This window comes from Paralichthys olivaceus, chromosome 12, assembly GCF_024713975.1.
Source record: "Paralichthys olivaceus isolate ysfri-2021 chromosome 12, ASM2471397v2, whole genome shotgun sequence".
NCBI classification, from domain to species: domain Eukaryota; kingdom Metazoa; phylum Chordata; class Actinopteri; order Pleuronectiformes; family Paralichthyidae; genus Paralichthys; species Paralichthys olivaceus.
In genome coordinates this window covers 11293227-11320289 of record NC_091104.1, presented here as the reverse complement: position 1 = coordinate 11320289, position 27063 = coordinate 11293227, and the positions used below count along the sequence as shown (strand labels likewise).

Below are 27063 nucleotides of genomic sequence, written 5' to 3'. Positions count from 1 at the left end.
ATGACTCACAAACCCTGCGCGTATCCCTCCGCCACGGTGACACTATAATGGATATTTCAAGCGTCTAATCCAGTAAAAAGTGTTACGATAATCATCAGTGTTAATACATAGTCAATTTGAATCATATTCCGGGGTAGTGTCCGTGTTAATAAAGCTGCTGAAGCACGAATACTAAAACTATAGAGCCGCGGATGTAGACCGAATACACTTGTTGCTCTTCCAATCCCAGGAAGCGAACCACGCCGGGAACTGGAGTGAACTGTCGGAGCAGCAGCGGGAGGCGTGGGGCTGCATAGTCCGTTGTGATCCAGAGACTAACCGCAGCCAAGTGAGCCGCCTCTCAACTCTGGTGTGTATTTAAAAGTGGAGATTTATTGACCTTAATGGCGGAATCCTGGAGGACGGAGCCCCGGCCGGGCTGCTAGTTAACATCCGGGAACGTGAAGGGTTCTTTCTTTTTTCTTTTCCAAAATATTTACCGGCGACGTCAGCTTCCCCCAAGGGTGTCGTCTACTCACTGGAACGTAAGTTAGCACGCTAGCGTCCAAGCTAATTTAAGTTATAGGTAATAGTTTTATTAAGCTGCAAAGGTTGTCGGTTGAGTGTTAAACTTTTGGTGCAGAAGTCTGTGGACGTGGCATCGAAAGCAAGAGACGTTACAGGGCAGATAATGATATGAATGTGGTGGATGCACGGCAGGGATTTGACTGCTGCGTATTCAAACAGGTTGCTGTTTGGATCTGGCTATTCACTGGATGGGGGGTTTATTTAAACCACAACCTTGGGAGAAAAATCGCTGGCAAAGCTTCTACTCAAGTTAGATATCATCATAGAAGTTGCTCAAAAGTCACTTGATTGGTTTTAAAATGTGATCAAGTGAGTGTAATTGCTATCTAATGAAATCAATGTGGTGAGTTGAAATGCACTATTCAATGGAATGACTTTAAAGTGACAGACCAGGTTTGTTTACTAGATGCTGCGTGTGTCGCTGTGATTGTTGTGATTCTCCCACATCTTGCTGCCCCTCCTCCATTACTGCACGCTCGCCTGTTTTGGTTTGTTGTCTCAGTTTTGAGACGTGTCTTGTCTTGTCTTTTTTTCAGACCCGTGTGTCGATGATGAACCCGGTAACATTCACGCAAGTTTCGAGAGGACAGCTAGGAGGATAATCTCTCCTGGACCAAGTGAAGACCTCCCTCCCCTCCTGGGGGAAGTGTGAAACATGCCCTTGCCATTTGGCCTAAAACTCAAAAGGACCAGAAGGTATACGGTTTCAAGCAAGAGCTGTCTTGTCACTCGGATCCAGCAGCTCAATGGAGAGTTTGTTGAGTTTACACTTTCAGTGGAGAGCACTGGGCAGGAATGTTTGGAGGCAGTTGCCCAGAGACTCGAGTTAAGAGAGGTATGTATGTTCCTTCTGCAAATACATGTGCTGATTGTTCCCTGTATAGATTTTTATCAGATTTCCCATTAGTAAGAAGGTGCTGTAGAGGTTCTTTTTTTTGTCTTGTTGACACATTCTTACCTGGAATAACAGAAACCAAGATAACCAGTGTATCATTGTTTCTTCACATTGTGTAATATGTGTGTGTGTGTGTGTGTGAGAGTTTAATATTAATTTTAAATGACTTATTCTATGTTTTTATGTAATACCATGTATGAAACTCACTCATCACACAGATTAATCATGATGAACTGAAACAGATGTAAGTTTAGCACTTTCATACCTAGTTGTATGTTCAATAGTAGAACCTGCTGAATATACAGCAGACGTGTCGTAAGAATTTGTTCCAGTGGCTTGTTGTGCTAGTGGCAGACCTCCGCCAACATTTGAAGTTTTTGCAATATGCAGCAGTTCTTGTTTGTTTTGGATGTCAGCAGTGCTGTCTGTGGAACGCCAGTCTTTCATAGAAGAAATTAGCAGCTTTTGTTATGAGCGAGATTCATTATGATAAGTAATGATATTTGTTTTCAATAACAATGCAACCAAGTTGACAGTTGCACTTGTTTATTGCAGGCTTGTGTATTAATATTTGTTAATTCAGCCTCAGCCTGATGTTGGTAAATCCTAATGAGGACCGCATTTTATATCGGATCGTAGGCAATTTCCATTCACAGAAATTAGATGCCCTAATCTATGTAATAATTGTCTCTGTTCCGGGTCATTATTATTTCACATCACTATCTTAGTTGAGTAAAGTCTACACAAAGTTTACCCACAGTCGCAAACTGATGCTACCTGTTGTATCTACTTGCCAACAGTTACGTTGACAATTCATTTTCTAGTTTTGGTTTGAGCGTGGCTGCAAATCACAATAGATCTCTTTCAGCTACATTGTCTAAGCCCACAGGGGTTACTTCTCTTACCAGTGTTCATTTTGAGATGATCAGACAGTCACAAGACTGAGTGCCAACAGCCTAGTCTAGAAGAGTTTGAGGTCTGCATTAAAGTATGTTGTAAATATTATATGTTATATTATTATAGAGAAAAGCACAAGTTGAATATGTGTTTGGTAAGTAGGCATTGCTTCTAGTTGAATGGAATTGACCAAATGTAAAAGTTTCTGCCAGAGAGACCTAGAGTTTCCTTGATCAGTGTGGTTGCAGTGTAATGTGTTTGCTGTCTTTCTTTGTTTCATAGATAACATACTTCAGTCTGTGGTACTTCAACAAGCAAAACCTGCAGAGATGGATTGACTTGGAGAAACCGCTGAAAAAGCAGCTGGACAAGTATGGGCTGGAGCCCACTGTTTATTTTGGAGTCGTGTTTTACATACCGAGCGTCATCCAGCTGCAACAGGAGATCACAAGGTGATGCTCCACCAGTGACACGAGGCTTCTTATCTAAGCCACTAATCACATTAGCTTGTTAAAAGAACTTTGAAGATAATCGGTCAAAAGTTATGAATTTGAGTATGAGCAGAGCAAACTTTTGTGCAGCCACATCAGGCATTTTATGTTTCTCTAAATCAGCTGGTGACTAAAGCAATGTAGATGCACCAAAGAACCAAAGAACCAGATAACAGTGTGTCATTGCAGTTTCTCTCCTCATCCACTTCCAGCCAAGCAGACAGTGACACATCAAGTTTAATGGTTTAAATACTGTATATCTTAAGGTATTTCATAGTTTCAGCATACCTAAATGAAGTTATAATGTTTGGTTGTTTGCTGCTTGTTTCTTTTATACTCAACTACCTCTCTCTCTTTCCCCACAGATATCAGTATTACCTACAGCTGAAGAAGGATGTTCTGGAGGGCAGGATCCAATGCTTGCTCGAACAAGCTGTACGTTTAGCAAGCCTGGCAGTGCAAGGTAATGTGAATGTATAATACTAGTTGGACTAGGGTGGTGTTTCATGGTGTAAATCATTTTGCAGTGAATACAAGTAGGTCTAAGTTACACATAATTAATCGCAAGTCCATAAATAATGAGGAAACACCTGCTGAAACAGTAAACCTCCCTTCACTTCTACAAACAATGTACTGTAATTATATTCAGTGATTTCTGGACAGAAGGATTTAGCAATTTTTTAAAGATTTTTATTTAACTCATGTTTGCAAGATTGTTAAAAATCTGCAATAAGCCTGTTGTTCACCTTTTCCTCTTCGTCAGAGCAAGAGAAAAATTATTATTTTTTACATTTAATGTCTTGTTTTGGTTGTTTGCTGCTGAACAGATTAGTATAAACCTCAGTTCAAACAGAGGTGTGTGTGTGTGTGTGTAATAGTGTGTAAGAGAGTGTGTGATCATCCCTTGCATGAGCTTCAGCCCTGTATATACCGTCTATGGCCCTGACACATCCTCCCACTCTTGCCCATCTAGAAGAATCTCAAACCCTGCTGGCAAAGTTATATCAGGCACTGCAGCTTACTGACCTGGGTGTTTGCATAGCAGAGCTGCTCAGATCACTTACTGTTGCAGCCATGTTGAAATTACCAACCTTCTGTATGTGCCTCATATAAAAAAGCCCCATGAATCTTCTTGCACATGCTCTTAGGATTTAGTGATTGCCTAAATTGTCTTGCAAACTCGTGTGTTATTTTGTGCTGTAAATAAAGTTGTGTAGTTCCTATTTTGTGCCCCTGTCTGAGATATTTTGGAGTGAAGGGCAGTTGTAGCCACTGAGCATGGCTGATGCCTGGGATACTCGAGATAGTTGTGAGTGTTTGCCAGCAGGCAGCCTGGAGCTGTGACAGTTTTGAATCTCTACGTTGTCAGACACTGAAGCAATTCCCCTCCATAACAAATTGGCCGCTCCTCTCCTAAAATTAGTCCATCTGGTCATCACACACTTTCCAAAAGGCAGACACTCTTCTGTAATTCCTGAATGTCCTGACTGTCTATTTTGTCGTATACTAAAAGCAGAAATGGACATCTAATGTGATTTATTCAAGAGGCAGTGTCATCTTTCTTTCTTCTTTAGTTGGATCCCCATTAGAACCACCTTAAGTATTCGCTTACACATTCACAAACTGCGAGATGTCACAAGTATATTTCTTACTAAATTCAACAAGGCATCGATAAATCTCTGACTAACAGCCAACTCAAACTGTCATGCATATCCATTACATTAGTTCTATAACTTCACTATAGCGATGTAGATTTTGAATCTCTTTCACTTATGCACTGGACCAAATCATGCAACAGTAATCAAGCTGTGACAGAACTAAAGCATTCAGAACTTGTCTAATGATGTTTTGTGGCATAACCTTTGAAACTCTTATTACAACTGAGGCACCTCTCCCCTTTTTGATAACAATCTTATCAATCTGTTTTGACCACGATCATTTATGGTCCAGGATTATACCCAGAAGTTTTGATTCTTGTTACTTGTTCAATGTGAGGTATGTTGTCCTGCAATAACTCTCTTACTGTATCTTTCTTTACTATCACAGCTGACTTTGGAGACTTCAATCGATATGACTCCCAGGAGTTTCTCCAGAAGTTTGTGCTATTCCCCATTGTGAGTACTTTCTGTTGCACGTTCAACCCAAGAAATGAAAAATTCTTCAGACTTGTTCTGTTCATATATGTTTTTACCAACATCATATCAATCCTGTCTCTGTAGGACTCAATTCAGGATGAGCGAGTGCTGGAAGAAGCCACTCAGAAAGTGGCTCTGCTTTATCAGTCCTTCAGGTGAGCAGGTTTTTAAAAGCATCAGTCTGCTTGTCCTGGGTTTTCATCAACAGACAGTTTCACATATTACACAGGAAAGCATGCATTTTTACATCTTCCTGAAAGAAAGAAATCTGTTAAACCTGCTTATCATCTGAAATTAACCAAGTTTCTCTCAGGATTTACAGTACTTGATGTCCTGTGATTAATTTTACACACTGTTTTTATCACTGTTTTAACTACACTTCTACTTTGTTTTTGCCAGATTTACTTGTCTGGGTCCATGTCTTTACATTTTCTACAATTTAATTGTTTGTTTCTTAATGTCTTTCTTGTCATTTTTGTCCTTTTCAGGGGTTTGTCTGCACCAGAGGCAGAGATGTTGTACATGCAGGAGGTGGAGAAAATGGAGGGCTATGGCCAGGAGAGCTATCAAGCCAAGGTAGGTCTACGACATCCACCCTGTATCTTCCCAACAGCCCCAGACCTCAAAAGAAGTGTAACTGTGTATTGCGACTACTGCTTTAGATTCTTTCACCCAAACAACATCTGTGATTGTCCATTTCTTCTTATCTAAACAGGACAGCACAGGCACAGATGTCACCATTGGATCTTGCCTTGACGGCATCTTTGTCAAGCACAAAAACGGAAGGCCGCTTCTTTTATTCAGGTAAATCTAGAAACAAGTTTGAGAACCTTTGTCTGAACATTTGCTAGACAGTCAGGCTATATGAGCCACTTCTTGGAATGAAGCATTGAATAAAAGCTTTGTCTGCGAACTTGTGACTCTCAGCAGTAATTACATTGAATCAGATGATTTGTCAGTGTAGGTTGAGTTATGTGGTAAAGCTCACAACTATTCTTGGTAGAGCTTGTCTCCTGTAATGTTCCTTAATGCACTCTCAAACGTAGCCTGAGAGGAAATGAGTCAGGGAGACAGTCATAGCTGATAAGGATTGTGGGGATGTTTTTTGTCAGTCATGTGAGTAAGTAACATTCTTAGCCTGGGCTGAACCGTACATACCATTTAAGCCCCAGACAGGTTAACTCACACATGTGTATGGGTTTTTATTATACATTGTTAAAGCAGAAAGTCTCTTCAAAAATGCCATGAGGCTTTTGGACCACCATGACATCATGTGTTGTTTTCTTCTCTCTTTCTCTCTCTCTCTCTTTGCCACTGGGTTTTAATTGGCTGTGTAGGTGGAATGAAATTAACAACATGAGTCACAACAGGTCCTTCTTTGCTCTGGAGCTCGCCAACAGAGAGGAGAGTGTTCAGTTCCAGACTGTAAGTCTCTGCTGCCATTACACCTTCTTCTCTCGCCCCATCCCCAGGGACATAGCGATCTCTTATTGGATTTAGCATACTAAGAGATGGCCTTTGTGGTGGAGATTATCATCAGCTAGTCTTAACAAAGCACCTGTGTGTTTGTGTGTACATGTTAGTGGCTTTAATTTGGGTTGTTTGAGTATGAGTGGGTCATAAAGTCAAATACCATTAGTGGAGGGAATACACAGATGCTTTTATTTGCACAGTGGGGTCCAAAGGTCTGAGGCCACTTGAATGGCAACCTGGTCTCTATAAACCTTAAAAACAAACTCTAATCTTAATTTTAGGCGTTTGTAAAGTCTTAAATATGTTAACATATTGTGTGCTAGGTCTTAAATATATACAGGTAGGTCTTAATCATGTTAATTATGTTATGTCACGCTTTAAAATGACAAATGTTTTGGCAGCATCCATAGTTTGGAATTTTATGAGCATGCTTTAATAAAACTACTAACAAGACCAATGTGGAACAACTAGCCCACAAACAGCCCAGTCAAACAAAGTACTAAATAATTACTGTCTCCGTCTGTAGTTTGAAAGATAATGTGGGATTTTAAGGGCTGTTCTGTACTCGGCTGTTTCAGATTATCTTCAATTATAAGTGACAGGATATTCCTTCATATGGAATAGGTCTTCAATTTATTTTGTTGTGGTCTTAACTTGTTGAAAACTGCAGAAACTTTAAAACAACACATCTAGACTGATCCTTTCACCATCTGATTATTTTCTGTTTCTCTTTTTTCATGTAGGAAGACATGGAAACCTCCAAATATGTTTGCCGGATGTGTCTGGCCAGACTCAAGTTTTATAAGATTAACAAGAGTAGCCTGTAAGTGTTTTTCGTTTTCCTTTTTTCCCCTCTTCTTTTAAACACGTCTAGCCTAGTTCCTGTTTCTTTGTTCCTTGTCGTCTCATGCATGTGTCTCCTCTTTTCTTTGGTGTTGCCTTCACTTCACATCTATCCTCCTCTCCTCCTCTCTTCTTCAGAGAGGAGTGTGACCCCCTGCCTTCTGAGGGCTCCCAGAAGTCCATCCTCACTCTATCTTTTCCTCGCTTTCCAATGCTCTCTCGTCCCTCTCTGCCTTCTAATAAGGGGTGAGCAACACAGTCAGCCACCGCCTACAGTATGCCTATCGAGCAGGTGCCAACACCCATCCCTTTGTCATTCCCCTTCCTAATAGTGACCACAGCAAACAAACTCCATGTGTCTGAAATGAACCTTGGACAGAAACATGTAGTGACTCTTTTGTCCAAGTAAAAGAAATGTATATTTTAAATGTGTAGCCTAATCCACATCTTTTCTGACTTTTAGGCGATCCAACCTCAGTTCTTGTTGCATACTGTCTGAAATGTGACGACATTTAACATGCAAAAATTTAACAGGTTTTGTTAATTGCAAATTAAAATTAATCTCCAGTTCAACGAGCTTGCTTTTGCACTGCAGAAAAGATGTTATATGGTGAATTTGGGAAGAGTTGTGTGTATTAAATTCGATTTTTACTTTGTTGTTTGTGTGTGCGTCCCAAAGTTAAACAGCAATAAGTAATATAGATATTCTATATATAGAAATATATATTCCTCAGTAAGAAATTGGAAAAGTATCAGTAGTCGTATGGTTATGTTTCGTCACCTTTTCTGACCCACATTTGTTTTCCCAACAGCCAAACCCAGCCCACAGTTGTTAACCCAGTTCGACGGAGATCCTCGACTAGAATCTCTCTGGTAATGTTCATGTATACTGTGTATGTTTCTTGCATGTATTCCAGCCTGTGATGTATGTTCAAAGTACTGTAGTATTTAATTACAGAGCAGTATTTCAATTATATGAGCAGTAACTAAATTCCTCTCTTGTTGATTTACAGCCAAAGCCTCAGGCTTACATGATGCCACCTCCCCAAATGCACTACAATGGCCATTTCACAGAGCCTTACACATCATCACAAGGTAATTACTGTATAAAAAGAAACTTCCAGCAAGTGCAGAAGAAGATTTAAGTCCTAACATGATGTTACTTGTGTTTTTGCTCTGTGGTTTGCAAAATAAAATTGTTATGTAATTATAATTCTGTACCCATCTGGGGCTGTCCTTATTCTCACAGACAACCTGTACATGAACAGTCAGAATGGTTACTACTACCACTCTCAGACCAGCCTGGACTGCCCTCCTCTGGAATACAGCAGTGGAGGGCGTTTACGTAACGGCAGCGTCTACAGCGCCCACAGCACCAGCTCTCTAACCAATCCTCAACACTACCTTCAACCCTCACCCATGTCCTCCAATCCCTCCATCACCAGTGATATCACCAGGCCAGACTACGTCCCCTCTCATCGCCACAGCGCTCTCATCCCGCCTTCCTACCGTGCCACCCCGGATTACGAGACAGTGATGCGTCAGAAGAACCGAGGAGTTGGAGGAGGGATGGTTTTGTCTCAAGAGCATCGGCAGAGCCACTCAATGAGGAACCTAAACATTGGAAACTCGTACGCCTACAGCAGACCAGACCCTCTAGTTTACAGCCAGCCAGAGATAAGGGGGGAGCATGGTGGAGCAGCCCAACACTACCATTATCCTTTCCATCTGGGCTCCAGCTTTCACAGCCCCTCTCCATATCCCTACCCTACTGAGAGGAGGCCTGTAGTGGGGGCGGTCAGTGTCCCAGAGCTCACTAATGTCCAGTTACAACAAGCCCAGGAGTATCCAGCTCCCAACATCATGAGAACACAAGTGTACCGACCACCTCCCCCCTACCCATATGCCCACCCTCGGCCTGCAAACAGCACGCCTGACCTGTCGCGTCACCTGTATGTCAGCAGCAGCAACCCGGACCTCATCATCACGAGGCGTGTGCACCACTCAGTCCAGACTTTCCAGGAGGACAGTCTGCCTGTTGCTCACTCTTTGCAGGAGGTGTCAGAGCCTCTTTTCAGCGGACCCCCACACAGACACCCGTACCAAGCTCAGAAGCGTAATTCCATAGAGATCGCTGGATTGGCTCATAGTCTCGAGGGGATGAGGGTCAAAGAACGGACTGTGTCTTCCTCGGCAGCTGAAGCTGCTACGCCCCCTCCAGTCTTGTGTGGTGGTCGCTCTCAGGGATCCCAGCTCAATGTGTTCTTAGAGCGTACAAAGACAGAGGACAGGGGCAACATTAAGGAGGACGTGCAGTATGGACACAAGAAGTCCCTTTCAGATGCCACCATGCTGGTTCACAGCAGCGGTGAAGAAGAGGAGTTTGAGGATGACAGCGGCCGTCACACTCCACTTTCTCAGGACGCAATCGCAGCCATTGTTCCTGAGCAGCAGGCGCCCCAACAGCATCACAGCCTCACATCTCTTTCCTCTCTGCCGCTTCAGCAACAGACTCCCATGGAGCCTCCTCCTGCGTATCCGATAGGCTCCTCCCTCGACCCCTCCGTAACTGGCTCCTTGACGTACAAGGTTCACCCCCTGATCCAGGAGAGCGAGCCTCTATACCTGCTGTCGGAATTACGACAGCCCAGGATCATGCCCTCGGTTTCAGAGGGAGACCTGAGTGGTCAGGCCAAGCAGAAGACTAAAACAGACTTCAAGAAGAGGCCTGTGTCTGATGTGCCTCCTGGGAAGAAAACCGTGGAAGGTTTACCCCCTGCGGTGAGTCTTGTTCCTAATCTGCTATTAATAAATCCTACAATGTTGTTTCTTTTAATTAACCCACTTCACCTAATATATTCATTAGGTTTTCAGGGTTTTTCCTGGCCAAAAGGCGGGGGTGGTACTGAGCATGTTTGGAATGTAAATTATTGATGTTTTACAGTTTTACAGGCTCTTGTCAGTAATTTACTGCTCCTCTCTGTGTCTATCAATCGCGCTGCTCACTAAGTTTATAAATTCTGTGGTTTTGACCCAGTCTAAGTTTACACATGTCTGATGATACTGTTTATGTGTGTGAGTGTGTCAGCAAGAGAGTGAGAGAGACGTGTGCAGCAGAGTCAGTGTGTGGCAAGGTTTTTACATAGTGCACATAATGCAGTTATGCTGAAACTGACATGGAAAAAATTTATGGATATTTCTATTTTCTTGAGAAGCAGTAAAAATGCATATTAGTTTCCCTGATTTCAAAGTAATGTCCTCAGGTGTAATATTTTGTATGACCAGCTTCACAGATATTTAAAAAAAATTCACCTGTTTTATATTTTTGTGGAACAATCAGAATCAGATTCAGATTAATCTCATTATCAGTTAATAAAATATTAATTCCAGCTCTAATAAACACTCAACATTTTGTGATATCTTGTTACGCCTGGCCTCTACAAATGTGTCATGTTTATCTTTGAATGCACATGAAAGCAAGACTTGCAGCTAGTTAGTTTCTGTCTGAGTAATTATCAGTGACTCACTCCTGACAGATCACAACATCCGTTCACACTCTAGCTTTACTTTGGTGTGTAAAGGAACTTTAATACTAGAGAAGCAAAAAAATCTGCTTCCAAAGTGAGTTGTATGTACTTTTTTCCCTCAGTCACATGATGTCTGTGCCTCATATCAAGATAACAAGAGTATGCATGTAGAAAGCATTTGGCATCATTTCAGTGGCCAGCATTGTCTGACATAACCAGACTCACTTTGACACGTATAGAAAGAATGTCGCCCGACTCCCTCTGCAAACTGGATAGGTAACATTCTGCTGTGCCGTCTCTTCCCTCTTCTACCTGATCCCTCTCCCTCTTTAAGATTCACACACATTCATCTTCACTTTTTCTCCGTCTCCACTCTGTCGCCACGCCAGGGCATGAAGAAAGGAGCGAGGTCAGAGGTGAAGAAGATGGGCCCGCTGAAGGTGGCGAAGCTCAACGGCCTGTCGGTGTCCAGGCAGCCGATGTTTGACGAGACCAAGGACGACCCAGAACGAGCCTCCAATGACGAGAGGGTAGGGCCGAGCCTTTGATGTTGCCAGTGATTTGTTCTTAAAAGACGTAGGTTTTTAAGCAAGGATAACAATAATTGTAATGTTGAGTTGATACACAGAAAAACAATGAGATAATGTGAGATTTATCATCATAGCATGTGTTGTTGAGAAAAAGCTCATTTCCAGGAGCTGCTTGTTTTGTTGGTTTTTGGTTCCACCTGTTAGCTGCTGCTTTGTAAACATACGACTCACCTGCTCAGCATTATTGACCATGACTGTGTCAACATAAATTCCTGACACTTTAATAAATGACCTCTGTAGCTAATGGTCATGACTTAGTGAGAGCAAATGAGAACACAGTACTAAATGTCTCACACATGCAAGTAATTTACTTTTAATATACTCAGATTATTTCTAACTCATAGTTCACTACTTCTGCCTACAACAATGCAAACCACTGCCGTGTGAGGCAGTGGTTTGCATTGTTCTTTAATTATTGTATGAATTCTCCTGTTGATTTACATGTGCAACAACTTCCACCACTGCAAATCAAACATCCTCAGAACTCCGATGATAATTAAAAATCTCATCTCGTTATATTTACAGTTTAAAAAGTGACAGACGCTGTTTTTGTCGAGGAGCAGATTAATCTAAAGCAGACAGTTCACAGGAAACTATGTCGTCAAACCGCGATAGATTTTTACAGAAATGGAAAGTAAAAGTACAGTCAGATAGTCAGACTCCTTCCTCGTAATGACTGAATCATTCACTGCTGCTTCAAGATTATGGAATGTTACCAGACATCTTACACATAACACAAGTTTATTAAACCAACTAAAGCTGTTCCTGTATTCAGGATCGTACTATGCATGACAGCGATGTATTTACATTTTCCTTTTCTTGTGTGTGTCAGTGTAAATTGCTGGAGCAGCACATGGACAGGGGCGAGCTGTTGAAAGAATACGAGAAAATCCCAAAGCGTCCAGGAGGCGAATACAGCGTCGCCCAGCTGCCTGAGAGCGGAGACAAGAACCGCTTCCAGGACGTCCTGCCTTACGACAGCAACCGAGTGGAGCTGGTTCCCACTAAAGAGAACAACACGGGGTACATCAATGCTTCACATATCAGAGTAAGTTGTGCAGAGATGCAACAAGACTTTGATCTCTTCGCAAACAACATGTACAGGATTTTACTCTAAATCAATGTTTTGTTTGATTTAATTCTTTGAATTTCAAAATTGGGATAAACTTAATGAATAATATATGATTTCTTGTGACCTACCCCTAATCACCCCCCCCCCCCCCCACTATCACCTACTGTCAGTTTTTATCTCTATCATGTTCTTCTAAATTAAAAAAAGAAAAGGAAGAAATGTCACTTGTTTTGGACGTTGAGATTCTGAATGACTTCCACTCTCTGCTGTTGTTACTGAAGAGGTCCAACGACAGATGAATTTAAACCCAGTCGTCTTGTGTCTCATTAGATAACAGTCGCTGGACAGGAATGGAGCTACATCGCGTCGCAGGGTCCCATGTCGAACACGTGTCAGGACTTCTGGCAGATGGTGTGGGAGCAGGGCGTCTCCATCATCGGAATGGTCACCGCTGAGGAGGTGTGTTACGTTTCATATTTACAGCTCCAAACATTTAAGTCGTCATCACAGCCCGGACTGACCTTCCTCTGTCACCCGCTCGCTGCAGGAGAGCGGCCGAGAAAAGAGCTTCCGGTACTGGCCGCGGCTGGGCACGCGACACAACACGGTGACGTACGGCCGCTTCAAAATCACCACCCGCTTCCGCACCGAGTCCGGCTGCTACGCCACCACGGGGCTTAAGATCAAACACCTCCTGACGGGCCAAGAGAGGACCGTCTGGCACCTGCAGTACACTGACTGGCCCGATCACGGCTGTCCTGAGGACTTCAAAGGTTTTCTCAGTGAGTGAATCTTTAGAGTCATGACCCCGAGGACCTTGTTCTCTTCTGTGAATGTTATTTAGCAGGAATATGTAAAAACAACTTCACTGATTTTCTTGAAACTTGGTGGAAGGAGGTGAAGCCAGGATTTTGAAATTTCTTCAACATTTTTGGAAATTTCTCAAGAAATAATGCAGAGATCTTTATGGAAATGTGTGGACTGCTAATATCTACAAACAGGTGAACAAACAGGTCTGGTTGAGGTTAACAAGTCTTAAGTGAATATTCTCGTGCTTTCCCAGCATACCTGGAGGAGATCCAGTCTGTGAGGAGACACACCAACAGCATCAGTGACCCAAAGAACACAAACCTACCTGTACTGGTCCACTGCAGCGCCGGAGTGGGACGCACTGGAGTGGTCATCCTGTCTGAGATCATGATCGCCTGTCTGGAGCACAACGAGGTAACGACCTCACTTTGAAGAATACAGTATTAAAAACAGGGTGTTCACGCTCAAGTTATCTTTTTTTTTCTTGAGAGACTTGTTCGTATTTTATAATGTCTCTGTGTTGTTGATACAGATATTAATTTGCTGTAATTAAACTACAAACAAGACCCGATATAGACTTGATAAAGTGCAGTAGACCTAAAGTTCACTCAGCTTAGCGTTTGGAAATACTGTGGTTAGCTTCTGTCTGGGCCTGTAGTTTGAGAGAGAGCGTTTTAAGGTTATTTCGGGACTTCAACTTTTCAATTATGAGGAAGTTAAAGTAATTCTGCAACTCGAACGCTCTTTCATCTTAAAACGTTGTTTAGTGTTTCTAAGCAACGACCACGTTTATTTTCTTGTTTTCTTCTCCATCAGTGTTTTTAGATCAACGCTCTCACAGACATATTCTGTCTTGTCTGTTTCAGCCCCTGAACGTCCCCGAGATCTTGTGGAAGCTGCGCACTCAGAGGATGATGATGGTTCAGACTCTGTCTCAGTACAACTTCATCTACAAGGTCCTCATCCAGTACCTCCGCAACTCTCGGCTGATCTGAGCGCAGGCGTCTGTCCGGTCCCCGTCGACGTGCGCCGTCATCGAGAGGCGATTTCAGGGTGGAAGTTGTTTTCCAGGTTTATGCCAAACTGCACAGTGATGATGATGTAGCTGTAGAAACCTGCTTCAGTGTAGCAGCCGTGTGTGGTGGAGCCTGACTTGGCCAAGTATTAAACTGGCTGAAGTATTGATGTGTAGTTACACAACATAAAAGACGCGATGCCACATGAAGGAGCATGAAGGAAGAAAACCTGCCTCTAAACAGTGTTATTTTATTTTTTACAAACATTATCGCTTAATAAAGCCCGAGCACTTTTGTAGTACGTCGCTGTACATATTGAACCAATGTTAAGCTGCATTAAAAAAATGATCTTTATTATAGATGTGTACTGAAAACAGTTGATTGAATTTTGTCTGAGGACACTTTTTAAATGTTTTGGTTTGCTGTTACTATTGATTGTGATCATGAAGGACTTTTCCTTATTGATGAAGTGAACACTTTCTGCTTAGGGTTTGATTTCGGAGCCGACAGTTCAAAGATGCAGTTACACATCGAGGCGTCTGCACCCGAAACGGTCGAGTGCATTTTTTTCCCTCGTCTGTGTGAAACATCTGTTCCCCCGTTACAAACCACCTGCGGAAATAAAGACAGGTATGTTGGCAAGTAGAGACGCGTCGCACAGCTGCAGCAGATTTGTGTTTTCGGGCTGAGACTAAAACTGGAAAAGTAATTTTATTTTGACTGTTTCATGATGGAGCGTTTTTAAAAAGTCCACTCGTAGTTCTGTATTTGAAGGATGAAGTGCCTGAATATCTGCTGAGCTGAACATGCTGTATATTTTTGCATAATATGAAGGAAATGTAGACACTTTTCCCCTCAGTGTCATTTATTGCTCGTTTTGCATTGTAGTGATTCCATTTGAGAAACGTGTCTGCAAATGATCGTATTCATGAATTCAATTTAGATCCCAGAGTCCAGATGAGCTCTTATTTTGAAGTGCTTTAAAAACCAACAGCGGTATCTTAACAGTTGGATTCACTGTGCCTGGTTTTCCTGCTGCCTCAGTATTCCTGTGTTTTCTTGTTTTCAATCCAGTGACAAATGTCTCTTGGAGTATTTAACACTAACACACAGTGTCGCTCAACTGGACACAGTCTATTTCCTGCAGCTGCTCTGAGAAGCATTTAGAAATCAAGTGAATCTGTACAGGAACTATGTAAAGTTTACACTAAGTGAAATCATGTTAATTATATCGGTTTGATATTATTCGCAGATTTACAATCAGCTAAATTTATATTGTGGCCAAAGTGAAGAGATTGTCGCTCATTTTTCTTACCCTGATATTTTTGTTGACAAAGATACACAGGCAGTGATGTTTCCAGATCCATATATTGGTTTTTTTTAATTGCTTGAGATTTTTTTTGTTTGTGGTTTTCAGAAACTGCTTGAGTCTTAGTTTGGAAATTGAAAAAGAAAGATCTCTGTGGCCAAGGTGTAACTGTACAGGTCTGTTGTTCATAATGTAAAATTCTGCTTTAATGAATATTGGTTATTGTACAAACTCTGTATAAACTGTATCTATTGAAGAACAATTGGAAAAAAACAAAGCGTAGAAAATCTTTACAGCCAAGAATAAATATTTGGAAAAATCCGTCTGTTGCTCAGTTTGTGAGTCTGTTGTGCCACCATGTGGCAGGAATGAGCCACTGTCAGGTCATTACAAACATCAGAGGAAGGTTGCATCATTGGTCTTTATTTTTTCTTTACAAATCCAGTAACAAAAAAAAGTCGTGTGTAGAGCTGATAAGGATTCTTTGAGGTAAGAATTGATATTTAGTTGATCCTTAACAGAGGAGACACTTCAAGATGTCACAGTGGAACTACAGCAGGAGTCAGATGCTGAAACTCCTGTTCTAGTCCAATCTTTCACATTTTCCTCGACTTACATCTACATTTGCCTTCAATGTCTTTTTCTTTCAAAAAATAATTCTTTACGAAAAAAAAAATCGAAGTGCTTTCCAACATCAGGGATTTCAGATATGATCATCGTCAGTTAAAAACACTTGTTCATGATAAAGATTCATCGTTTTCTTTCAATATCAAATTTAAACACTGATTTAAGTGAAAAAAGGAGCATTTGACTTCATCAGTCGAGGAAGATTTGTCTCCGAATGATGACAAGTCACTTTCGTTTTTAGAAACGCTCCTCGTCCATAAAAACTCAGAAAGCAGGATTCAGTTCATATGAATAAATCATCTCATAAAAAAAAAAAACATATGTAGAAAATGAATTCTAGTACCGTCCTCTCTTCCCTCCATGACCTCCATGGTTCCATCCACTGCCTCTCCAACCACCTCCACCTCTTCCTCCGTGTCCCCAGCCTCCTCCTCCACCTTCTCTGCCACCACGTCCTCCCCAGCCTCCTCCGCCAACTTGTCTTTCCTTCCAGGGTGGCATCTCGGGAGGTGGGGCTTCGATCTCTGAGGGACGTCCTCCTCGGTCTGGCACTCGGCCCATCCGGACCTGTGAGAGGAGAGAGAGAAGAGAAATGGTTGATGCCGACTGACGACAACTTCAGACTGAGGAGGTCGCAGGGAAATGGAAAACTTCTGTCTCTACCTTGTTGACGGCACAAGTGGTTTTGTCTCTGCTGGAGCCGCTGCTCGTCTTCACCACATTGCAGATGTCCTCTCTGGCAGCCAGCAGCTTGGACATGTCCACATCGGACTGTGGCCTCAGAGAGTGTCTCTTAGGCTGATAGGCCCTCGCCATGTTGTCCACCTTCACCTAACGCAGCACACACACACACAAAGAGTCCAGACCTTTAGTGTGAGAATTCAGTTCTTCAGAGTCTGAGCTTTAGCACATTGAATGTCAAACTAAACAATGGACACAACATTAAAATAACGTGTGATAACAGAACTTCAAACACACAGGGGTTCGATTTTAGGGGTTTCACAGTATTTGGACACTTGGAGTCTGTGTAATTTTTGCTGTCTGTCCTTTCAATGTGGATTACTGCTCAGTGAGATGAAGCTGCACATCAACGTGAGCAGCTAAGTTTTAGTAAACACAATAAAAAAAGAGATATCCAGCAGAGATATCAAATAATAATAATACTAATAATAATACTAATAATAATAATATAGCACTTACCTAAACAAGGTTACAAAGTGCTTCACAAGAATCCATGGCATAAAATGAATGGACTCAAATGAAAGGTATTCAATTCTGTTCAAATTTAACATAATGACATCAAGACCTTAACATTTATTGAGAAACCAACACTTCCCTCAATGAGCAGCATGTGTGGAGCGAGTGTGGAGAGAAAAAACTTCCTCATTCACTGGAGGGAACCTCCAGCAGAACCAGACTCAGTTGATTCTTCAAAATCAAAGAAGGTCAAACTCTAAAAAAGCAGGTCTGCATAGAAAAACTAGAAAATGGCACAAGAAACGACCCGATGCAAAGAGGAGCAGAAAATCCTTTTCGTGGTGAAGATAAATTAAATTATTAGCAAATTAAAACGTCCAGAGTGTGGGCAGACGTTTTTTTTTGTTATTGATCGAGTTTGATTTTTGCAGTTTATGAACTGTAACTCTCCTTTGAACGTACCTTAGCTCTGTCTGACCATCCGAACGACTGAATTGTGACGTCGAGTCGCTTAATCAGCATCCTGCGCCGACACTCGTACTCTGAACACAGGACCGTGTTGATGCCGTGCAACTTCGCCTGCAGAACCAAAGACAGGGACTTAAAACAACCAGCTCCTGATACACAGATATAATCATTCATGTAACGTGGCTCGTTCTTTTCCTTACCCACTGTTCAGTGCTCAGAGACTGGTTCAGAACTGGACTTCCAATGGAGCCATTTGGAAGATCTTTAATAAGTTTATCAACCTATAATGACACACATGGAGAAAACAATGCAACACATTTAATAACAGGTGTTAGAAGGAAAGGCATAAAAAGAATATTAGTGGATATTATAGTATGTATAATAGTGTTTCTAAGTAGCATCTCTGTTCTTTTAAGTACTGTGATAAAAGCAGAACAAAACATCCAGTTGTATTAATAAGTAATTTGTTTAAGTTTGTCTGATTGTCTTAGTTAAAGTTAGAACCAATCTCAGTAGTGATGTCATTATTCTATCACCAATACATTGTTCCATCAACATTTACTTTATAATAATTAATTGAAGCAAACTTCTTATCAATTGCCACAACTTAAACTGTGTAATAGTACTAATCAATGTATGACAAGTGTAAAGGTTTTGTAGTTATGTGAAGTAAAGAGTTGCTGGTGAGTACTGTAACAGTTATTGCTGAATTATTTTAATCTAAACCACAGTTTAGAATATTTCATCAAGTTATAAACATATAGAAAAAGACTTCTTATCAGCCGGCAGGATAAATCTGAGGATTTCAGTGGTGACTGAATAAATCTCCACTATAGAAGAATCAATGATGATGACACTGACCGTGTTTTGTATTTGGGAGAAGATTCCCTCTGCGTCTGCTCCTCTGGGCTCTGGCAGCTTCAGCGTCTCACAGATTGCTGAAACGTGCTGAGACACCGGATTCCCATCCTGATGTTTATCTGAGACTTGTCTGCTCCTCACAATCTGAGCGGTCTGAAGCTCGGAGCTGAGAAACACTTCAAGAAGACACAAAGTCTTTAAGAACTTGTTCTAACGCACTGAGAGCCTGCGACACAACAATGAAAGGATGAAGCAGGGGCGATTACTTACACAAAAACTTGAGATGATCTTTCGTGTTTCGCACGGCGCCCTTGAGAATCCCCGACACGGCTTCTTCGTAGGGACAGTGCAACTCCTTCAGCAAACCGCTCAGCTCAACCTGGAGGCCGTCCATGTCGTCTGACGAGGAGGAGGTTTAATGTGAGACAGAGAACACAGACACAACTGACAGGAGCAGCCACCATATTGTGTTTCAGTCTAAATAAATACATTAGTGCCACTGAGGGGTGAACGAGGAGAAATCCCAGACACGTCAGCAGTCAGCAGGACAAACACACAGAGACAAACAACTGTCCACAGCTACAGTCAACTTAGAGGCTCCAATACTGCAGCACGTGTTTGGACGGTTTGAGGGAGTACCCAGAATAATCCAACAAACTTTCTCAAGTGTACTCGACATGTTCTCATGTTCAAATCTATGTGCAGCACATTCTCTATGAGAAGAGGTCATTTGGGGTTCAGTGTCTTGCCCAAGGACAGTTCAGAATGCAGAGGGGAAGACTGGGATCGAACCGCCAACCTTCTGATGACCGCTCTAACGGTCATACTGTTTACCTTCTCTAGTTGAGGACTAAGGACAGAGGATGTCCCACCTTGTTTAAACTCTATGAGACAAATTGTGATGTGTGAATATGGGCTAAACAAATAAAAGCAGTTCGATTGATTGAGAACACGTAAACACAGAAAGGCCCCGGCTGGGATTCGAACCTGCAACATTGCTGACCACCACAACACTGTCTGTCAGCACGTTCAGGTTAACCTGCATGTGTTTCCTCTGCTGATGCTAACACCCAGGGTTCAGACGACAAGTCACACATGTATAAAACCTCCTTCATGGCCCCAACATGCTCTGCACCGTCATGGAGGAGGTGCGGGCTCCTGTGTCTCACCTGGACCGGATGTGATTGTCTCCTCCAGCCCACACAGCGACTGCAGCCTGGATGCTAACCACCGGCACAGCTCCACATACTCCTGCGAGGACAGGCCTCCCTCTGCGGACCGGAGCAGCGCCTCCTCCTCCAGCAGGGGCCCGTCATACCTGAGGAGTCAGAGGGGCACCACACACACACACACACACACACAGAGGAGTCAGAGACAGTGGAAGCTAACGGAGAACAAGCTAAGCAGGCTAACGCAAACATGCTAACCCTCCATTAGCTTACCCCAGCTGCTCCAGCGAGTCCAGAATGTCGCACTCCATCGTGTTTGTGTGTTTGTGAGTTTATCTGATCACAACATCCCCGCGAGAAGATTTCTACAGCGTCAACACGAACACACACTTCTCATCCATTCATTTCTACAGCGGTGTCGTGCCTCCATGCTGCTCTGGTGACGTAAAGGATCCGGAGGGAAACATTTGGATGATGAGATTAAAGTTCCGCCATAAAGTTTCCGCGCCAGTATGAAGAAAAGAAAAAAAAACTCCTTTTACCAACAAGGTTAGAGCATCATTTAACTTTATTCTGTTGTTTTATCATTTTACACAATTCTATCTCTATTTCTCTTTCAGCTTATTAAAACTATTCACACAGATTTATCCTTTTTGTGTGAACTTTGAATCTACCTCTGCATATTAACATGTTTTAGGAATAAAACTTCCTCCCATTAAATGTTCGCAATGAGAATATTAATGCTTGAGTTGGTATTTCCATTATATGCAACTTTACATGCTTTACTTTTCTACATAACAACAGGAAAGTTATTTAATATTTAAAAAGTAGTTAATGACTATTATTTTTTCTGTAAATTATACTGGATGTGTATAAAAAGAAATTACCTCCAAGTTGACTTTCTGTAAAATCATAGTGCTGCTTACATTGTCAATATCTTATGACATATTTATGTAACACTAACTGAGTGCAGTTGTCACTGAATAATCAGTTATTTTTGGCACTTTTAGCATCATTTTAATATCATTATCATTAATGAATATTTACAAATTATACTATAATAGCTTTTTTAATTAAAATGTGAATGCAAGAAATCAAAATAATTACTTATTAACACCAGATTTATCAGCAACATGATATTTAATTCTTAATTATAACTTGTGTTAGAAATGATTTGCAGTTAATTTTATCGTGATTTGTAAATGTTCAGATTATGCCTGATGTTCAATGCAGATTAAAATTGTGATGGGCATTAATAAGAAAGCAAAATTAATGATATAAATATATATATATAGTGTGTGTGTTTACTGCTTTAGTTCTGGATAAAGGTTGTTAAAGCAAAATTCAACTGCAAACAATATTCACTGATGCACAACAGTTCCACACACTCACCATGAGCCGAGCAGAGGCCAGAGGACGTCTGCTCTGTTCTTTCTTTATATAAAGAGTCATAAGAACTCTTTAGATTTTTCTTTTGTGATGAAAGATTTTATACATTTACATTTTATTGGAGATGGGATGAGGACTGAGATCTTAAAAAAAAGAGTGATTGTTTGCATGTAATTTGGATGGATTACAAACTATTACTTTAATGATGAAAAAAACCTCAAAGTTTCTGTTCATATATAAAGGCATGAAAATCTGAAGTGTGACGGAAGAACAAGACTACTCCTCTGCCACCTACTGGCTACTACAGGTTAGCTCCCATCAAACTAGAATGGCATTCAGTAGTGTCATTCAAATTCAATCAAGCTGCACCACTTTGCACACACACACAGATTTCAGTTCCCTTAATGTGCCTGATTTGTCATCAAGATCCTGGAGTTCTTTTCTGAGAAATTCTGGTTCCACCCTCGATCCAGATCAGAACCAAAATACCTCATCATTCCACAAGTTTCGTTGTAATCCATCAAGTAGTTTTTGTCCGATGTTGCTACCAAACAAAAAAACAGACAGGGATGAAAACATAATGTCCTTGGCAGAGGGAAAATATAGTTTTTGGTTTGACTTCTTTATTTCTTCTTCTTCTTCTTGCCGAGCACACAACTATATTGTGTCTGATCTGTCGTGACGACCACAGCGTCGGCTTGAATGAACTTTATCCACTGTACGTTCAGATATAAACGTATACAGAGGAACACAATAAAAGCCTAGACAGCAAAAGATTAAAACTCACCATTTTATTATGATAATGTTATTTGATATGTCAAATTACAAGTGTATGATGTAACATAAAAACAGTTACAAACATATGTATGCATATTTACATTATATATTTATGAAAAGTAATGAGCTACATCTGTATGAAGAAAATACAACTATGACATGAGTTATTGGGACTATAAATTTTACATCATATACTTGGTATTCTCGAACCATGAGAGGAAATACCTAGACGTGTAGAAACCAATAGAACCAGAACGAGAGATGTTAAAATTGTAAGATGGAAACTAGGATGGACGTGAGGCACTTTTTTGAGGTTGTCAGGATGTGAAAGCCGATGGCACTAAGGGGGGAAAAAAAAGATGCACAGGAAAGAAATATGCACAAAGAGTGGAAAAAGAAAAGAAAGCAAACAGGCAGTGTTTACAGAATAGTTAAGAGTAGTACCATTTATACTGCAAGTTTCAAAACACAAATGTTTTCCACTATTTAGAACTAATCACATAAATGTTACATCAAGCGCTGTAAGATGAAAAAAAGCTTACATAGAGTATCATCAGTGCACCAAAGCATCGGAGAATCGAAACATAACCACTCAACTGCTGTGAAAAGTAACCGTTTTAAAAACAATACACTGAAGAGAAACAGGTTTATATAGCTTTTTTCTGTTTTTTTAAATCTACACAATGTCAAGAATGTACACTTGTATGCATTCCCAAAGATATGCACAATTTTCCAAGATTGAAAGAGGATAAAAGACTAGCAGCAAAGTGGTTAAAACTGAAGTCTTATATAATGCAGGTCAAAAAAATATATATATTAAAGCGGACAGACACATGTTGCATATATAATACAGTACATGACAGGAAGTTGCACTGTGCTGGTTAATGCAGAATGAGAAGTGTTATTTCAGCATTCTCTACACTTTGTATAAATGCACATCCTACATTTTGCTTCTCAGCCAGCAAGTTTTAATCAGGTTCATCAAACCTTGGTTCAGCTTGCAATAAATGCAGGGCAATCCAATTCCAATGGGAGAATATGGCGACCAACCAAACATTCGGTTACACACCAACCCGCAGGCACACAGAACACACACACACACACACTCACTTGTGGACACACGAGAACACACATAGAGTAACACTCGCGCACACATGCACAAGAGTCCACTTCACCACGCAGAGCAATCGGACATTTAAAAACTCGCCGTCATGGTTGTATGGTGGCGTTGAACGACGAGACCGCCGGACGCCGCCGGAGATTTTAGGGTTTAACAGTCGTTCATAGCTGATTTTCTCTGTCAACACAATAAAATTAGTGATTGTATCTAGCAGCTTTATATGTATGTATGTAAATATATATATTTATATATTTATATATCAAACTTTTGAAACAAGTGGACTGACACAACTGTACCGTGTTAGCACTATCCTTCCTTCTACCGTACAAAACTAGAGAGAAACTCTATTAGAAGCTCAATAGTCATTTTCCATCACAGACGCCCCTCTACTTTTCAATGTGAAATAATACTAAAAGGTGACCTATGTACATAATGCTGTCAATTGAAGCTACAGTATATGCTGACAGCGACGATAAATACAGTTCTATCTTTAAAATTTCAACAAAAAGACAAACAAAAGAAAGCTGGGATTATTATCAGTACTTAAATATAGTGTTAAGTATTTACAGGTGTTTGGAGTTTGGTACCAGGAGTTCGTTTGTCTACCTACGTAGCGTTAAAGTGTCCTGTTCCCGTCACTGACTCGCTCTGCACGGAGGTCAATGTGTTTCCCACGTTAGAAAGTTTGCATAGTAAGTAAAGGGAGCATCGGTCGGGGTGGAGTTAGGGAGATGAATGTTTCTCCTGCCACTACATTATTCTTTTTTTATATCATTTTTCTTTTTAACCAGGAGTGACGGGAGGTGAGAAGAGATGCATATCTGTTAGCAACTGCAAACATGGACGTTGCTGCACCGATTTGGCTGCACATTTCAAACATGCCTTAGGGAGGAAGAATGTCAGCGGGACAGCCAATCAGAGCTGTTACATAGTAAATGTTTTGTGAGTCAGATATGCTCAGTTTTGGTTTGCAGCCTGCCTGGCCTCATTAGCCGTGTTTCCAAGGGTCATGCGAGAGAAAATCAATGCCGCTCTCATTCTGTACGGTAAACATGAAGCTACAGCCAGAATTAGCTGGTTAGCTTAGCTTAGCATAAAGACTGGAAACATTGGGGAACAGCTAGCCTAGCGCTGTTCAGAGCTGAGAAATCCGCATACACCTCTGACGTTCACTGATTAACATGTTATCTCACATTTGTTTACATAAACCAAGTGTAGACACGACAAGTTGCAGATTAATTCTCATTCCTACACTTTGGTTTTTTGAGTGAATTAAAGAAAAAGGATACAACATGTTAATGAGAGAGTTTCAGAGGGTTTAAGTGAATTTCCTGAAATAACAAATTAACCTTTTGATCATCTCTTTGTTCACTTTTAGACACGAGGACGTTTTGTGAAACCTGATGCTGGGTCAGTACTGTGAAGAGTCAAAGCCTTAATCACATGGTCAGTGGTAACGTTACATGACATCAGATCACCAGTGCATATGAAGACCTACACACACACACATGCACACAAACACACACGCCGCACACTGACACACACACACATTCATAACATCTGGATGTTTTTTGTCTTTTCTTTTTTTAAACATGACTAAGATACTCTAAGGTATTCCTGCAACAATGCATTCATTCACTCAGGGCCTGGTTTTAAATGAAGACACATGGAAGGAGTGGACTAACTTCAGAACAACGACAGTACTACGCTTACACGAGATATAAGATGAGAACTTGAGAAAACAAACGATTCATGGGACAAATATGGGAATTTGAAGAGGGTGCTGCAACCAAAGTTTGGAGAGCAGTGCTTAGAGGAGGGTTTCCCCTCACACCAAATTAGATGTTTAAATTAGTAAAACAATTTATGTACAGACTAATTCCAAAATCTGAGGGTGTTCTCAATCAAAGAATAGCCTAATTTAAGTGCCTCGTCATTTTAACCAAGGAGCACTGGAACCCCTGTACTCACCAAAACAAAACTTGCTGGTTGAGCAACATTTCAGCCTTTGTTTCAAAAAATAATTATAAAATGAGCAGGAAAAATAACAATGAGGAAACAAAACAACAATTTCACTACAGCAGTAAATAAAAGGACCAAAAGTGAGATTCACTGGAGTAAATGAAATCGTCATGTATCCGGTTTGGATTTGAATGGTTCAAGAGGTTCTAATGCTGTTTTTGTGGCGTTGAAAACACTATTTTCGGGGAACTAAGCATGGTAGAGTCGTTACCATTTTTCCCTTCTAATCATGGAATCGATCCCTTTATTTTGGAATGCAATCAGATGGTCTGAATCACCTCGGGAAGGCAAGGTAATCATTGAAACATCTTATTATGAATGTCAAAAGCTATGCCAGCTGTTCCTGCAGAAACAGGCAAAATCAATTGGCCAAACATCCACCACAGCAACATCTCTCAAATGTTAGAATTACAGTAAATATGGTGGCTTGAGTACCCCAAGAATTTGAGAGGGGTATGTTTACTTAACGGGGGAAATACCATTTCTAGTGCACTTGTCTTCTTGTCCAGTCTTTACATTGTCAGCAAATGCTTAAGCCATGAAGGAAAGGCCACTGTTACCCAACTGCAAATTCACAAAAAAGCAAGAACATATCCCTTTTAGCATACTCAAACAGCAAGTAGTTTTCTGAATGCAGAATTGTTTTGTTTTCTTTTTTTGTCGTTATTTTGCTGCTCTCTGTACAAAGACAATTTTCCTTCATAAAGTTACACATAACTTGTAGTAGAGTTCTGATATTTGTGGCCTGGCTCCATCAATGCATGTGTGTGAATGTGTTTGTGTGTGTGTGTGTGTACAGGTGTGTTTAGTAACATCTCCAAGTCTATTAATCTTGAAGTTTCCTCTTCCTCTCCTTAGATTAAGCTCCTGAACTTAGCTTGATGCTCAGAGCCCCCACAAAGCATATGGTTTGTCCTCCACTGCTGCTTGTCGGCGACAAACACAAACTGAAATCTCCAAAAGCCCTCAGAGCTGGGGATCAACAACATATCACCCCGTCTGAGAGGGGAATGAAAAAAGGATGCCGGCTTTTAATTTTCCGCTTTTATCCACTTCCTGTGTTAGCTAGCTTTGAGGGTGTCCCAGAGCCCGGAGTCGGGTCACCCCGCAGCCTTGTGCTTGCCCCCACAGCAGCGGCAGGCCTCGCCACAATGGTGGCAGGCGCGCAGGGGCAGGTAGCAGCACATGCAGGGTGCGATGAAGGAGAGCGCCACCAGGGCCAGCCAGCGTAGGCAGAACTGCTCGTCAGATGTGTCACATGAGCAGGGGTCTGAGAAGTCGCCCTCGGAGTCGGACATGCAGTGGTACAGCATGCTCTCGGCACACAGCATGCAGCTGACTTTGTAGATGCACTGCTTGATTGGGTCGGGGGCATCTTGGCACTGCCCCCGCCAGTTGTCTTCGTGGTTAAACATCTCTCGACAGTAGATGCAGCGTGAGCGCTCACCGTCCTCTCGCCGCCGCCGGCCCTTCTTAAACAGGGGCGAGGGCTGAGTCTTGATGGCTGTGTCCTTGCCCAAACCCAGCCCCATACCTGTTCCAATTCCCATACCAGGGCCAGAGTGGGAGTCCCCACCAGGGCCGTCGGGGAAGAGGTACTCGCACTTCTTGTCCAGTTTGTGGAAGGCGGAGGGGAAGTCCATGTCCTCGCGGTCAGCCTCCTGTTTCCACATGACAGGGTGGCGGTAGTCCTCGTAGCCACGGATGACGTCTTTGCGTGGGTTGATGCGAACGATCTCCTCTTCGTCCATGTGGAAACTGACATGACGAGTCGACTTGAAGGAGACCTTAAAAGGAAGAGAAATTGA

At 41.6% G+C, this 27063-nt stretch overlaps 3 protein-coding genes across 7 annotated transcripts in view; 1 reads left to right on the top strand and 2 right to left on the bottom strand.

The window, feature by feature from the left end:
* Window positions 1-207: 207 nt before the first annotated feature.
* Window positions 208-15946, top strand: ptpn21 (protein tyrosine phosphatase non-receptor type 21). Of its 5 annotated transcripts, XM_069535247.1 has the most exons (21): window positions 253-349; window positions 492-524; window positions 1104-1402; window positions 2642-2811; window positions 3216-3313; window positions 4897-4964; window positions 5070-5140; window positions 5474-5561; window positions 5701-5789; window positions 6323-6410; window positions 7202-7281; window positions 7440-7547; window positions 8114-8174; window positions 8315-8396; window positions 8551-10082; window positions 11218-11358; window positions 12251-12466; window positions 12821-12949; window positions 13038-13272; window positions 13554-13714; window positions 14167-15946. In XM_069535247.1, exons 3-21 carry the CDS (start codon window positions 1223-1225, stop codon window positions 14293-14295), a joined length of 3726 nt encoding a protein of 1241 aa, XP_069391348.1. In that variant the 5' UTR covers window positions 253-349; window positions 492-524; window positions 1104-1222; the 3' UTR covers window positions 14296-15946. The 5 variants fall into 5 exon arrangements, with proteins under 5 accessions (XP_019953649.1, XP_069391349.1, XP_019953650.1 ...); XM_020098090.2 differs by lacking the exon at window positions 492-524 and having other exon boundaries at window positions 208-349; XM_020098089.2 differs by lacking the exon at window positions 253-349 and having other exon boundaries at window positions 381-524.
* Window positions 15947-16032: 86 nt separating this feature from the next.
* Window positions 16033-20405, bottom strand: fam98b (family with sequence similarity 98 member B). The gene is made up of 8 exons (XM_020098092.2): window positions 20221-20405; window positions 19948-20096; window positions 19049-19177; window positions 18779-18954; window positions 18118-18198; window positions 17912-18028; window positions 16916-17083; window positions 16033-16819 (listed from the first exon to the last, which is right to left on the bottom strand). Exons 1-8 carry the CDS (start codon window positions 20256-20258, stop codon window positions 16589-16591), a joined length of 1089 nt encoding a protein of 362 aa, XP_019953651.2. The 5' UTR covers window positions 20259-20405; the 3' UTR covers window positions 16033-16588.
* Window positions 20406-22112: 1707 nt separating this feature from the next.
* spred1 (sprouty related EVH1 domain containing 1) overlaps window positions 22113-27063 on the bottom strand; it is a 31965-nt gene continuing 27014 nt past the window's right edge. The window contains exon 6 of the mRNA XM_020098241.2: window positions 22113-27042. Coding sequence (XP_019953800.2) covers window positions 26356-27042 — 687 coding nt within the window. The 3' untranslated portion in view covers window positions 22113-26355. The remainder of the gene's footprint in view (window positions 27043-27063) is intronic.

What these genes read in the sequence shown, in the direction of transcription:
- fam98b (XM_020098092.2), bottom strand. Translation starts at nt 20,258, where the DNA reads ATGGAGTGCGACATTCTGGACTCGCTGGAGCAGCTGGG. An exon ending in GACTCGCTGGAGCAGCTGGG is followed by an intron (nt 20,097 to 20,220) that starts GTAAGCTAATGG and finishes CTGACTCCTCAG; the next exon opens with GTATGACGGGCCCCTGCTGG. An exon ending in CCACTTGTGCCGTCAACAAG is followed by an intron (nt 16,820 to 16,915) that starts GTAGAGACAGAA and finishes CTCCTCTCACAG; the next exon opens with GTCCGGATGGGCCGAGTGCC.
- ptpn21 (XM_020098090.2), top strand. Translation starts at nt 1,223, where the DNA reads ATGCCCTTGCCATTTGGCCTAAAACTCAAAAGGACCAGAAGGTATACG. An exon ending in CTGCTTTATCAGTCCTTCAG is followed by an intron (nt 5,141 to 5,473) that starts GTGAGCAGGTTT and finishes TGTCCTTTTCAG; the next exon opens with GGGTTTGTCTGCACCAGAGG. An exon ending in AAGATTAACAAGAGTAGCCT is followed by an intron (nt 7,282 to 7,439) that starts GTAAGTGTTTTT and finishes TCTCTTCTTCAG; the next exon opens with AGAGGAGTGTGACCCCCTGC.